Below are 14,078 nucleotides of genomic sequence, written 5' to 3'. Positions count from 1 at the left end.
AAAAAAAAAAAAAAAAAAAAAAGAATGTATTATTCATCTCACTGCCTCTCAAAGGAAATCAAACTTTTAAGAGGCCTTGAAAACTGTAAAACAATGTTCCATTTTCCAACAAAGGGAGAAGTCCCTCCACTAGCCACCAGGAGATAAGGAGGACTCAGCAGGTACTCACCCTTTTTTCTGAGCTCTGGTTTGCCTTTCTTAACTGTGGCCATCACCATGTCACCCACACCAGCAGCGGGAAGTCTGTTCAGTCGTCCCTTGATCCCCTTCACAGAGATGATATACAGATTTTTCGCTCCTATACAAGGATATAAACAAAAATCAATCTGAGGGCCTATCAGGCAGCTTCACCAGTGTAACATTTCCCACTTTCACAGCTTCTCTCTCGACTCAGTGCTGAAGCATTTAGCCCCCAAGAACACCTTGTCACACCACCGATTGAAGCAAACAACACAAAATGCTGCCACTTCACCCAAAAGCGGTGCTTTTAATCTGCCCTTTCTTGACGGCTCAATGGGTCATCAGCGAAAGGCCCACTGAGTGCTTTTAAAAGGGGAAGTGTAGCAGGGTGCAGTCAAAGGCCTCACCTGTGTTGTCAGCACAGTTGATCACGGCTCCTACCGGAAGACCCAGGGAAATCCGGAATTTCGCACCGGAGGACCCACCACGTCCTGTGGGTAGAAAGGGAAAGGAAACAGGATAAAAGAGATCAGTGTCTAGATATGGTTCGGAGTTCCCCTCACTCTCAAGCTATAAATGCAACGCATATGCTTTGGAAGACTGTGCACAGCAGATTAGCCCTCTCTAGGATGCCTTTTACGCCACCCCCGTGTCCCCCCAGTTCCCACGGAAAACAGCCGGTTTCTCACCATTCCCACCCTGACGTCGAGATTAAAAGGCCCGACGACTCAACCCTCGCTCCAACTTTTGCAACACGAAGTACCTCCTGCAAGGCAGAAGACCGTATAGGTTGCCCAAACTAGGACCTGAGCCAGTCTAACTTCAAAACCATTACTGCAGCGCTATTCGCGGACCGATCTCGCCGCGCTCACTGTAGAATCATGCCAAGATCCTGCCAGCTCCACGCTCTAACTACCACCCCCCCCTTCTTCGAGGAGCCCTTCCAGTGCTCTCACGGTGCCCATCCTCCCTCTCTCCGGCTCAGAGGAGAGCAAAGCGCCCCAGCTACCCAGGGCTGCCGGTCCTGGCGAGGCCAGCAGAAACCGCGCGACAGATGGCGGAGGATTCCCCTAGAGCCAAAATCTCACCTCGCTTCGACATCTTGAAAGCCGGAAAGAGGACAGAAAGAAAGTAGGTACAAAGGACGCTGGGATATGAACTTAGACGCCCCGCCCACTCTCGTCACGTGGCCCAGAGCTTGTTAAACCCGCCTCCCCAGGGCGCTGTCTTATGACGTCAAGAGTCCACCACGTAAGCCTGAGCTCTCACTGCGCAGTGGGCGGCGGAGCGGGAGAAGCGAATGAGACCGGGACTCTGTGTACGTGTTCCAAAGTAGTTGGATCTTGTCTGAACTGGGAAGAAAAAAAAAAAAAGAGAGTAGTTGGGGACGTGGAAACATTGATTTATTAATTTGCTCAACTGCCTCTTTGGAGCACTTAGTACGTGCCAGGTACTTCTCTGAACACTTAAAGAATAACAAAGCAGTTTGTGCTATGTAAGGGGTCCCCGAGGAACAAAGGGAGTGAGGGTGGGAGGTGAGCGAGCTCTAACCTCACGTTCATAAGGACGTACAATCTACAACCGAGAAGTGCTATTGTAGCGCTACAGATCAATCCGTCTATGTGTGCATGGGACCATACCATTCTTTGTTGTGCAGTACATGTACAGTATTGCTTTATTAATTGCCCCTTTCACAGCTTCAACTGCCATTCATTCTCCTGGCTTCCTGTCGTGGATAAATGCATTCAGATATTTACTGAGTGCCTACTTCATGCCAGATTCTGTCCAGGGCATACTCAGGTTACATCAGGGAACAAAATGGATAAACATTCTTGCCCTTATGGAGCTTAACATTGTGCCTGGGTGGAGGTGGAGGAGGATATTAAACACTAGACAATAGAAATAATAAATAATTGCAGTATATAGTATGTTCCATGGGAATAGATAGAAAAAATTAAAAGAACAAGGTAAGAGAGGTGGGAGTCTCAGATTGCAATTAATAGAATGGTGAAGCTAGGAGCGGTAGCTCACACTTGTAATCCCAGCACTTTGGAAGGCCTAGGTGGGAAGGTGGCTTGAAGGCAGGAGTTGGAGGTTGCAGTGAGCTATGATGAGGCCACTGTATTCTAGCCTGAGCAACAGAGGGAGACCTCGTCTCAAAAGAAATTAAATAAAAAAATAGAAATAGAAAGGTGGTTTCTCTAACAAAATGGCAGCAGGTGGCTTCCACAGGGCTGCTGCTGGGGCCAGCACTTTGGTGAAGCCCATTTTCAGTACAAACGTAAACAAGGCCAAGTGGAGGGTGCACAAGCTCTACCGCCCCTGGTGTGGGGAGGTGCCAAACACTGTCACTTATTCCAGCTAGACATCAGTGTGAAACAGGGATGGGATAAAGTCTGAGCATGTTTATGAAGAATGACCATATCACAGACCCCAGGGTGGTTGATCTTCTGGTCATTAAGGGAAAGATGGAATTGGAAGAAACAATTAAAGTATGGAAGCAATGGTCACATATTATGCAGTTCTTCCACGAAACAGAAGCACCAAGGCCAAAGGATTTCCTGTCCAACTTCTATGTTGGCCATGATCCATGATGTGAAAAGGTGCATGCTTATATTTTATTATTTTAGAGTACAAATAAACTCATTATAGGATGGTAAAAAAAAAAAAAATAGAATGGTCAATGTAGCCCTAATTGAAGAAGTTGACATTAGAGCAAAAACTTTTTTTTTCCCCTCACTCTATCACCCAGGCAGGAGTGCACTGGAATGATGACAGCTCACTGCAGCCTGGAACTCCCGGGCTGAAGCGATCCTCCTGCCTCAGCCTCTCAAGTAGCTGGGACTACAGGTGCGAGCAAGCCAATAAGCCCAGCTAAAGCAAAGACTTCAAGGCTTGAAGGTGAGGGAATAGCAATATGGCTATCTGGTGAAGAGCAGTCCAAATAGAGTTAGCCAATGAAAAGTCCTAAAGCAGGGGTGTACCTGAATCGTGAGAACCAGCGAGGAAGCCAGGTATGACTGGACAGGGTAAGTGAAGGGAAGAGTAGTGGAGATGAGGTTAGAAGTAATGGAACCAAATCACTATGGATGTTGGCATTTACTGAGTGAAATGGAGAACCATTGTTTGATTTTTTTTTCTTTTTTGACACCCTCTCCCCATTGTTCGATTTTTTTTTTTTTTTTTTTTTTTTTTTTGAGACAGAGTCTCACTCTCTTGACGGCTAGAGTGCTGTGGTGTCAGCCTAGCTCACAGCAACCTCAAACTCCTGGGCTCAAGGGATCCTCCTGCCTCAGTCTCCCACGTAGCTTGGGACTACAGGCATGCGCCACCATGCCCGGCTAATTTTTTCTATTTTTAGTTGTTTGGCCAATTTCTTTCTATTTTTAGTAGAGACGGGGTCTCGCTCTTGCTTAGGCTGGTCTTGAACTCCTGAGCTCAAATGATCCTCCTGCCTCCGCCTCCCAGAGTGCTAGGATTACAGGCGCGAGCCACCGCGCCCGGCCTCAATTGTTCAATTTTTAAGCATAGGAGGGACATGATCTGACTAATATGTCAGAAGGGTCGCTGTGGTTGAATTGTTGAGACTAGACTGTGGGAAGGTACACAAGGATACACGTAAGGAGACGTGTTAGGAAGCTACTGTACTAACCCGGGAGAGAAATGACAGTGATTTGGACTAGAGTGGTAGCAGTAGAGGTAATGTGATGTGGTCAGATTCTGGATGTGTTTTGGAGGTAGTGCCAACAAAATGTGGGGTATGAAAGAAAGAGGAATGAAAATGTCTCTAAGACTAAAGGCGTCAGCAATGGGAAGATGGCATTGCCATCAACCAAGATGGAGAAGGCTATGGGAGGAATAGTTTTCTTGGTTGGTACAACCATCAGTGTCTCAACCAGAAAAGAGAGACACAATTAATTCTTCTCCCAGTCTCCCAGATTTAGTCACTGAGGTCTATCGACTTGACTCTATCTCCTAAACTTTTCTGTTCATGCCTCCCAAGTTCTCCCCTTCGCTCAAATCTATTGCAACAGCCTCTAAGTGGTCTCACTATAATCTTCCTGTACGGGTCCACTAGTACTTATAGAATATAGTCCGGGCTCCTTACCACAACGCTAAAGTCGCTTCCTGAAATGGCCTACTTCCTCCCTGGCCTCATCTGCCACCTTGCCTGTTATACTTCATACTCCAGCAGCACCATTAGAGTTCTGGACATATCCTTCAGTTTCATACCTCATTGTATCTGTGCACTCTCTCTTGCTTTATGTACTACATGTTCTTTAAAATCTGCTCAGATGTCATCTCTTCCCTGAGCCGTCTCACAACCCGAGCATTCTCTCCTAGATCCACCCCTTTACTTGAAGCAGTGTTTCTCAAATATTTTCATCTTAGACTCCCTTACACTCTTAAATTATTGAGGACCTCAAAAGAGTTTTTGTTTAGGCCAGGTGCGGTGGCTCACGCCTGTAATCCTAGCTCTCTGGGAGGCCGAGGCGGGCGGATTGTTTGAGCTCAGGAGTTCGAGAGCAGCCTGAGCAAGAGCGAGACCCCGTCTCTACTAAAATTAGAAAGAAATTAATTGGACAACTAAAAATATATAGAAAAAAAAAATTAGCCGGGCATGGTGGCGCATGCCTGTAGTCCCAGCTACTCGGGAGGCTGAGGCAGGAGGATTGCTTGAGCCCAGGAGTCTGAGGTTGCTGTGAGCTAGGCTGACGCCACGGCACTCACTCTAGCCCGGGCAACACAGTGAGACTCTGTCTCAAAAAAAAAAAAAAAAAAAGAGTTTTTGTTTGTATAGGTTATATCTGATGACATTTACCAGACTAGAAATTAAAATTGAGGAATGTTAAAATATTTATTAAGATAATAAGCCCATTATCTGCTAAAATAAATAACATTTTAAAATGAAAAGTACATTTTTTCTGAACAAAAATATTTAGTATAAGAGTAGCTATGCTTTGCCTTTTTTTTTTTTGGAATCCCTTTAATAGCTGGCCTGATGAAAGACAAGTGGTTTTTCATGTGTTTCTGTATCTAATCTGTTGTGATATCACACGTCATCTAAACTCCACTGTAAACTCATGAAAGAGCAAGAGTGAGATAGGAAAATAGTGTCTTAGTATTAACATTACTGTGAAAATGGTTCTTTCCTCTGCACAGAAAGGGTCTCAGGAGCACAAGTTTCCCCACATACCCAAGGACAGCCAAGGCTTCAGAGGATGCCCCCAACAATGCAGGTGTCACATCGGGCAGTGGCTTCCATGTTTGCATGTTGTATTGGCAGTACTAGAAGTATGATATAAGCAAAGGTAAGGGAGAATATACATTTCATTAATATTTGGATTACAGCAATGCACATCACAGAAGAGTGTTCAGTTAGCTTTGTCTTTCTTGCCATCTTAAAAGTGTTGCTTTTAGGGGGCACCCGGATTTGAACCGGGGACCTCTTGATCTGCAGTCAAATGCTCTACCCCTGAGCTATACCCCCTCTGCTGGGAAAAGGAGATTGCAACTTAAATATACTGTTTACTGACCAGGCATTGCCTCCAGTGATTGACAATAGTTTGGTATCTAGCATAAACTGTTTCAGGTTTCCTGAGGTGACACGGAGAAACTAAGAGAAGATTACAGAGCCAATCTGGACCCAAGTGGTGGAAGAGAAGGGAGAAGTCTAAATCCTCTTTGATCCAGGCTTGAAAGTCCTGGGGGCTGGTGCAATAGGATCCTTCCCTTGCTTCATTACAGCCTTTCTATCTCTGGCATCTGGAAATTCTTCAATTCTAATTTCCATCCTCCCTGCCTTCAACCTGAGCTGCACTGAATCCCCAGCCCAGTGCTTCGCATGCAGGAGGAAGTGCTTCCCTTGTCCATCCCAAGACCCTCTCTGTTTCTGGGCCAGACATGGCTCCATTGTCTCCATTCTCTCCCGCATCTTCAGTCACTTCCTCTTCCCTGGCTCCTTCAAACATCAACAGGTTTCCCCTCGCAGGAAATCCTTCTTTTAGCTGCGATCACCTGCCCATTTCTTCTTTCTCACTACCAATTTTTAAGAAAGTCTGTGACTTCATTTTTCTTATTATCAATTAAAAAAAAATTACCTGTCTCCGAAGTCCTGCTACTCTCTGCATTTGCTTTCTCAACTGTGGACTACTAGTTATTTTTTCTCCTTGGTGTATATATTTCTCCAACAAGACCATAAGTTCCTTGAGGGCAGGGGTCATGTTGCATTCTTTTTTTGTATTTCCCAAAGTACTTGGCACAGTGCCTGGTTCACTGTAAGCCCTACGTTGTACTTGCCAGCCAAACCACACCTAATTCAACTCAACTATGGGATTACACCAAGCCTGCACCCAAGCAGCTGAATGTTGTTGAAGAAAAGCGCACAGGTTTGTGTCACTCCACCAATGTCAAACAGGTCTCTGCCAGGCATTCCTACACCACTGCCTAAAGTATATTCACTTTCTCCAAAATGACTCACACATTTTCTCCTGACTCAAACCTTCCACATAGGCCGAGGTGGGAGGATCATTTGAGCTCAAGAGTTCTAGACCAGCCTGAGCAAGAGTGAGACACCCCTTACCCCCCGGCCCCGTACAAAAAATACAAAAATTAGCCGGGCGTGGTGATGCGCCCCTGTAGTCCCAGCTACTCGAGAGGCTGAGACAGGAGGATTGCTTGAGCCCAGGAATTTGAGGTTGCAGTGAGCTGTGATGACACCACTGCACTCTAGCTGGGACGACAGAGCAAGACTCCGTCCCAAAAAAAAAAAAAAAAAAAACTCCAAAACCTTCCACACCTTATTTCTCCTCCTGTCAGGTGAAGAGCTTGCCTCTTTCTTTCTGGAGAAAACAATGAGTCAGATGCAGTGATGTGCTGATAAATGGTTAAAAACAGACTTGGGGTACCTGATTTGTAGCATTTACCAAGGTGGGCAATGCAAATACACCCACCTGCTGGTTTCAGGCTACCAAAGTGAAAACAGTTGGCTCAAAATCTTTCTGAAAATTTAACCATCAGTTCTCACAAGCTAGTTTGAGCTAAATCCAGCACACTTCTGAGATCAACTATCTCTTTCATCAACTATTGTCTATACACTGACAGCTCCCAGAGTCATATTTCCAGCCCTGACCTCTCCCCTGAACTCTAGAATTAGCTGGATCCAACCACATACTCAATATCTCTTAAATGTCAATTAGGCATCTCAACATGTTGATCCCAATACTAATATGTGAAGTCTATGAAGGTAAAGGGCTATACTTTATTACATTCTCTATAAGAGTTTTAAAAAGAAACTCTTGTTTTTTTTCCTAAATTTAACCCCTTTCTCAAAAATTTCTTTTTTTAATTTAAGGAAATTACACCACCATCAAGCCAGATAGTAAAAAAAAAAAAAGAAAAGAAAAAACCCAAATCATTTTTTTTTTTTTTTGAGACAGAGTCTCACTGTGTTGCCCGGGCTAGAGTGCCGTGGCGTCATCCTAGCTCACAGCAACCTCAAACTCCTGGGCTCAAGCGATCCTCCTGCCTCAGCCTCCCGAGTAGCTGGGACTACAGGCATGCACCACCATGCCCGGCTAATTTTTTCTATATATTTTTAGTTGTCCAATTAATTTCTTTCTAATTTTAGTAGAGACAGGGTCTCACTCTTGCTCAGGCTGGTTTCAAACTCCTGAGCTCAAACAATCCACCCGCCTCGGCCTCCCAGAGTGCTAGGATTACAAGCATGAGCCACTGTGCCCGGCCCCAAATCATTCTTGATTCTTCTGCTTCCCTCATCTTTCCCAAGCCATCCGACCTACAGCCAGTGCTGTGGCTCTGCTGCGGTGGCCAATCTGGACACCTGCATTCCTCTCCAGCTCCGCTCTTCCTGCTTGTAGGAGACTAAATAATGGCCCTCCAAATATGTCCACATCCCAATGCCCCTGTGAATCCACTTGCGAATATGTTACTTTACATGATGTGATTAAAGATCTTGAGACAGGGAGATTATCTTGGATTATCCAGGTGAGCTCAGTGTAATCCCACAGGTTCTACATTGGGCAGGGGGATCAGAGACAGAGTGAGAGAAGGTGCAAGGATGGAAGCAGAGGTCAGAGGGAGAGAGGCTGCCATGCTGCCGGCTTTGAAGATTGGGGAAGGGGCTATGAGCCAAGGAATGCAGCGGCCTCTAGAGGCTGGAAAAGTCGAGGGACCGGATTCTCCCCTAAAGCCTTCAGAATGGATTACGGAATTCTGACTTCTGGAACTGGAAGCTAATAAATTTGTGTTAAGCAAATAGACTGTGGTAATTTTACAGCAGCAATAGGAAACATATTAATAAAACACTGTAGTCTAACACATTGCCATAAGCCCTGACCTCTGTTACTGTAATAGATTGTTAACTGGTGTCTCTGTCTTTTCTTTTCTTTCTTTTTTTTTTAATCTGGTAGGAACAGTTAACATGAGATCTACCCTCTTAACAGATTTTGAAGTGTACAACACAGTATTGTTAATTAGAGGCACAACACTGCACAGCAAATCTCTAGAGTTTATTCATCTTGCCTACCTGAAACTTGAGACCCATTGACCAGCGATTCCCCCCAGTCCCTGGCGCCACCATTCTACTGTCTGCTTTTGTGAGTTTGATTATTTTAGGTATCTCATATAAGTGGAATCATAAAGTATTTGACCTTCTGTGGCTGACTTATTTCCCTTAGCATAACGTCCTTGTTGGGGCTCAGAAACTGATATCCCAAAATACGGCATTTTGACATTGCTGAACCGAAGAAGCCTCAAGGTCCTCTGACCATCCTCCTTCTCTTTCAAACAGAATTCTCTGAAGTTCCCTTATCTGCCTAAAGTCCCGCTCTACCAAAGAAGAAAACAGTTACCTCCTCCGGTCCCTTCCCTGAGTTTTCACTAATTGAACCCATATTGCAGGAAGGAGGACTAAAGTCTGTTATCAAACCTGGACAGACCTTTGTCACAAACCATTGTCCACTCTGTGGGACCAACAGACTTTGCCCCAGACCATTGTATGCTCTTCAAGCCCACTGAATTCTCCCTAGTAATCATTTATTGCCCCTCAACAGAATTCCTCCTCTCCCCCTTTCCCATAATCTGTTTTGCCAGGATCCAAGACCCTATGCTTTGTGTAACCTCAAGACAGCATATAAGCCTCTGCAGCCCACTGCGGGGCTGGGTCTTCATTCTGAAGGCTCCTTTACATACACTTTAAATAAATTTGTATGCCTTTTCTCCAATTAGTCTGCCTTTTGCAAGTTGAATTTTCAGCGAAACTTCAGAGGGCCAAGAGGTTCCCTTGGCTCCTACATCCTCGAGTTTCATCCATCTTGTTACATATTGCAGGATTTCTTCCTTTCTTAAGGCTGAGTAGTATTCCATTGTGTGTATTCTCTGGGTTGACGCCTGACTCCCTGTAAATCTCCCTCAAAACAGTCTGGGTGATGATTTCAAATTCTCCTGTTCAAAACTGTCCAATAGCTTCTCATCTACTTTGTATAAAACCCAAACTCCTTACCTCAGCCTACGAGGCCCTCCATAGCCCTGGCTACTTCTCTAGCTCTCTTGAATCGCTCTCCCCGAACCCCCTTCCTCCAACTACTCTGGCCTTAGGGTCTTTGTAGTAGTCATTTCCTCTATCTGGAATGCCCTCTCCCCACAGTTGGCCAAACGGCTGACTCATTCAGGCCATTCGGGTCTTAACTGCAAAATTACCTACCTATCTTTCCATGGGCACGGTGGCTCACGCCTGTAATCCTAGCACGCTGGGAGGCCAAGGCGGGAGGATTCCTTGAGCTCAGGAGTTCCAAGAGACCAGCCTGAGCAAGAGCAAGACCCGGTCTCTACTAAAAATAGAAAAATCAGCCGGCCGTGGTGGCGCCCCTGTAGTCCCAGCTACTCGGGAGGCTGAGGCAGCAGGATCGCTTGAGCCTAGGAGTTTGAGGTTGCTGGAGCTAGGCTGACGCCACGACGACACGGCACTCCACCCAGGGCGACAGATCGAGACTCTCTGTCTCTAAATAAATAAATAAATACATAAAAAGGCATTCCATGGCCATCTGGCTTGAAATAGACCCCTAGTACCCCTTAACACCTCTTGTTTTTTGTTTTAATGATTTCCCTTATCACTACTGGGCATTTCCTTGGTTACTCATTTGTGCATTTGTTTCTAATCTGTTCCCAGTAGATTGTAAACTCAGTAAGAATGAGAACCTCTGTGTCTTTCCGTTGAAAGCACCGTGTGTCCTGCACCTAGAGAGGGACATACAGTATGCGCTCCACAAAAAGAGAGGGGGACCACTTGAGTGTGTAGCCAGGAAGTCCTCTCAGTGGAGGTGTTTTTTAGCTGGTGTTTGTATTTTTTTTAATGAAACTTTAATCTCAAGCACATGTATATATTTTCTAGGCAACTTGACAATATCTATCAATGCACAAATGTACGGAACTTTTGACCTAGTAATTTAAAACTTGGGAACTTATCCAGATATATAATTGCATAATTACATACATGCAAAAATGATACTTTTTTTTTTTTTGGAGAGACCAGGGGAAAAGGTCCCCTGTCTAGTTTTGCAAGAACTTTGTTCTCTGACTTGTTAGGGAAGAAAGATGAGGGGATTGTGGATAAATAATTGAGCCTGATTGGTAAAAAAGCCAGATTGGTACCTAAGTTAACATGCTTTCAAACTACTGCTACGTTTCGGATTGATTTTTTAATCCATCACTCCTTATTGGTAAATTCAGTATCATCTAGTAAAAAGACCCTGTTGGAACAAATGATAGGCAGTATAAAAACCTTGGAATTGATGTAAAAGGATTTTACCAAATTCATGCCAGCAGAGGGGGTATAGCTCAGTGGTAGAGCATTTGACTGCAGATCAAGAGGTCCCCGGTTCAAATCCGGGTGCCCCCTCGGTCGCCTTCATGTTTTTCCTAGCCACCAAGGATAACGCGAGTTAGCGAGTCGTGAATCCAAAACTCAATGTATGTGTCCTTTGCCCCTTCCACGTACCTACCTACCTAAGAAGTAGAGAGCACCAGCCAGCTTGCTTTAAATATGGGCCTGAGCTGCAAACCTCAAGTGCCGAGAAGCCCACCCGTACTTTCAACTGGTAAAACGAAGGGGCCGAGCTAGTCCTATCTCCGAGCCTGATCGATACCTACTGCTGTAATGTTAATTATAATTTGTTTGGAGGTAAAAAATGGCGTGTCATACCCTGCCTGGGTAGAACGAATCCAAACTCAGAAGGTTTAGATACGAAGTTTAACAGGACCTGGCATAGACAGAAAGTAAAAGGTGAACACTTCTTTTCCTTCTTTATATTGGCTCGAAGGCAAGCTTTGTCCTGATAACTTGCAGATAGTGAGTTCTCGGCCTGGTATCCAGGAAAGGGAGAAAAACTGGTTATTTCTTCCTCCCTTTTCTGGCCTGCAGACGCAGCAGCTCACAGTAATGGGAGCTGGGAGGAAAAATGCTCTCGAGTATTCCCCCCGGGCTGAGAGATGACACAACCAGATTCCAAGTTTAAAATATCGCAGCTGCCCCTTGACCCAGGCAGCATGGCTCTCCCTTTCTCTTTATTTTTCCTTTTTTTGGGCAAAACCTAGTCGAGGGGGAAGCCCTTGCTTCCCTTTTCACAGTTAACGTTTTCCTTTGGCCCAACAGTGACATTGTCAGTCCCGCAACCAGCAGATATCTATTCCCATCGTTAGGTTATGAAACTCGGTGGCCTTATGTTATTACTTCAGTGATTCTCAAAGTGTGGTCCCCAGACCCCCAGCACCAGCAGCACCTGGGAACTTGTTACAAATGCAAATTCTTGGGGTCCCATTCCAGGCCTACAGAAGCTGGAGGTGTTTTAACAAACCTTCCGGGTAATTCTAATGCACACTCAAGTTTGAGAACCACTGCATTCCTTTATATCACTTGGTATTGGGCTATAATTTTATTTTTGCACATTAAAATGAGCTGATGGTTGTGCATCAGCCATTTTCACGTTCTCAAAGTGCGTTCACTGCTTGCGTCAGAAGCAATAGGCATGGGCGAACACACCACATCCTTGTCACTGGTAATACAGAAAGTTGAAGTTGGAGAAGGGCTGTGTGTGTGGGTTCCTTTCTTTTGACCCACTTCCTACCCCTAGCGGAAATGGAACGCCAATTTGAGGGAGTCATCCTGTTCCCCTAGTCCCACTGGAAACAGAATGCCAACTTGGGGGAGTCATCCTGTTCTCCCAACCAGCGCTTCTGACTGTCCGACATATCTGAGGCTGGTGGCCGTGGCCGCAGAAATCCCGACACCTCTGGCGCCACTGATGGGGACGCGCACGCAGCTTTTGTACCTGACTGTGCTCGCATCCACCCCTCCTCCTCCCGCTGGGCATAAAATAAAACCGAAAGCTTTCTGCTAAGGTTGAAAAATGAGGAAGGGACTTTTTTCATATTTGTTTTCTTTTAGCCTACGACCCAATGTTTAAAAATCAGTCAAGAATGAAAAACAGGTTGTACTAGTTAGAAAGGGAAGGAAAAACCACCAAGGGGGCACCCGGATTTGAACCAGGGACCTCTTGATCTGCAGTCAAATGCTCTACCACTGAGCTATACCCCCGCGCCGCTCCTGCGCTTGGAGGTGGGTCTTTTGGGTGCTAGGACATTGTTCCAGCTGCTACACTGGGGACAGCGAGTAAAGATAAAGACAGAGGAATGAAGGAGGAAAGGGGGCCAAGCTGAAAACAGAAGGTGCCCGGATCCAGGGGACCCTGCGGAAAGCAGCACGACCGAGGCGCGGGGAGGGAAGAACTAGCCCGGGTCGCGTGGCGCTGAGTCCAGGAGGGAGGGACGGGTTCCGCCCGACAAATGTGAGGAAGGGTGTGGGTGGGAAGGGGGCTGAGGGGAGGGGTAGGGGGTTCCCGTTCGCTGCGCAGGTTCACGCCAGGTACCAACAAGTAGAAAGGAAAGTCCCTGAATCCAGTGAATCTGTTCGGGCTTTCAGTAGGGTTCCAACCCCACCCTCGACGGGTGCGAGGCGTTACTCCGCCTCGCGCACCCCGGGCGCCCCAGGTGTGCAGCCAACCCGGCTCCGCGCCGCCTCCAACACGGGAAGGGCCCCGGGCAAAGGACACAGTCCGCCCGGGAGCACAGGGGCGCGAGCACCCCGGGTCCCGGAGCCCTCCCCGGAACCCGCCCCCGCGCGGCCCCACGTCGCCCGGGGAGCGCGCCTCGCCGCGCGCGTCCCTGCCCGCGCCCGCGGCGCGTGCCCGCCCCGGTGCAGCCCCTCCTCCCCGCTGTGTTTATTAGGGGAAGGAGGGCGGAGGCGGAGGCCAGTTCTCCAGCTCCAGCCGCTGTCGCCGCCGCCTGTGCTGTTGCAGCCGCGGCCGCCTCCCGCCACCTCGCCCCGAGAAAGAGAACGCGCGCGAGCTTGGGCGTCCCCGCCCCAGCCTTTCCCAGAGCCATGAACCCCAACTGCGCCCGGTGCGGCAAGATCGTGTACCCCACGGAGAAGGTGAACTGTCTGGACAAGGTGAGCCCGGGACCGGGAGAAGCGTTTTTGCAATTCCCGAGCAGTGCTCCAATGGATGGGGGAGAGAAGGGCCAGGTCTTTACCGCTTTATCCTAGCGATCCCTGGAGAATGCAGGGAGGGAGGGCGGGCGGTGTCATAGGGTATAGGGACAGATCCGTCTGGAAACCAGGAGCTCTCGAGTGAGGCGAGCAGTCCACGCGTGGCGGGCAGCCACTACTGGAGGATAGGCTCTGTGTCCCGGGGTTGGGAGTCCGGGAGAGGAGCAGGGAAGCCAGGCCTCGGGGTGTGTCGGGGGAAGGTTAGGGGTGCAGTCCCGCCCCCTAGGGCCAGGAGAGCGAGAAGAGACGGCCGCTCCCTCTCCCCTCCGCGCCG

General features: G+C 47.4%; 2 protein-coding genes and 3 non-coding genes across 5 annotated transcripts in view; 2 read left to right on the top strand and 3 right to left on the bottom strand.

Moving 5' to 3' along the window:
* The window catches only part of RPL23 (ribosomal protein L23), a 5,945-nt gene extending 4,572 nt beyond the window's left edge, over positions 1-1,373 (bottom strand). Inside the window, exons 1-3 of the mRNA XM_012662514.1 lie at positions 1,269-1,373; positions 588-671; positions 170-298 (exon numbers count right to left, since the gene is read on the bottom strand). Coding sequence (XP_012517968.1) covers positions 170-298; positions 588-671; positions 1,269-1,281 — 226 coding nt within the window. The 5' untranslated portion in view covers positions 1,282-1,373. The remainder of the gene's footprint in view (positions 1-169; positions 299-587; positions 672-1,268) is intronic.
* A 4,226-nt stretch (positions 1,374-5,599) lies between these two features.
* On the bottom strand, positions 5,600-5,671 carry TRNAC-GCA. Its single transcript has one exon. It is a non-coding gene; the product is annotated as a tRNA-Cys (tRNA).
* Positions 5,672-11,026: 5,355 nt separating this feature from the next.
* Positions 11,027-11,098, top strand: TRNAC-GCA. The gene has a single exon. It is a non-coding gene; the product is annotated as a tRNA-Cys (tRNA).
* Positions 11,099-12,721: 1,623 nt separating this feature from the next.
* TRNAC-GCA lies at positions 12,722-12,793 on the bottom strand. The gene has a single exon. It is a non-coding gene; the product is annotated as a tRNA-Cys (tRNA).
* Positions 12,794-13,398: 605 nt separating this feature from the next.
* Positions 13,399-14,078, top strand: part of LASP1 (LIM and SH3 protein 1) — a 42,572-nt gene continuing 41,892 nt past the window's right edge. The window contains exon 1 of the mRNA XM_012661227.1: positions 13,399-13,705. Coding sequence (XP_012516681.1) covers positions 13,637-13,705 — 69 coding nt within the window. The 5' untranslated portion in view covers positions 13,399-13,636. The remainder of the gene's footprint in view (positions 13,706-14,078) is intronic.

This window comes from Propithecus coquereli, unplaced genomic scaffold, assembly GCF_000956105.1.
Source record: "Propithecus coquereli isolate 6110/MARCELLA unplaced genomic scaffold, Pcoq_1.0 Scaffold119, whole genome shotgun sequence".
Classification (NCBI taxonomy): Eukaryota; Metazoa; Chordata; class Mammalia; order Primates; family Indriidae; genus Propithecus; species Propithecus coquereli.
This window is presented reverse-complemented; position numbering and strand designations above follow the sequence as displayed.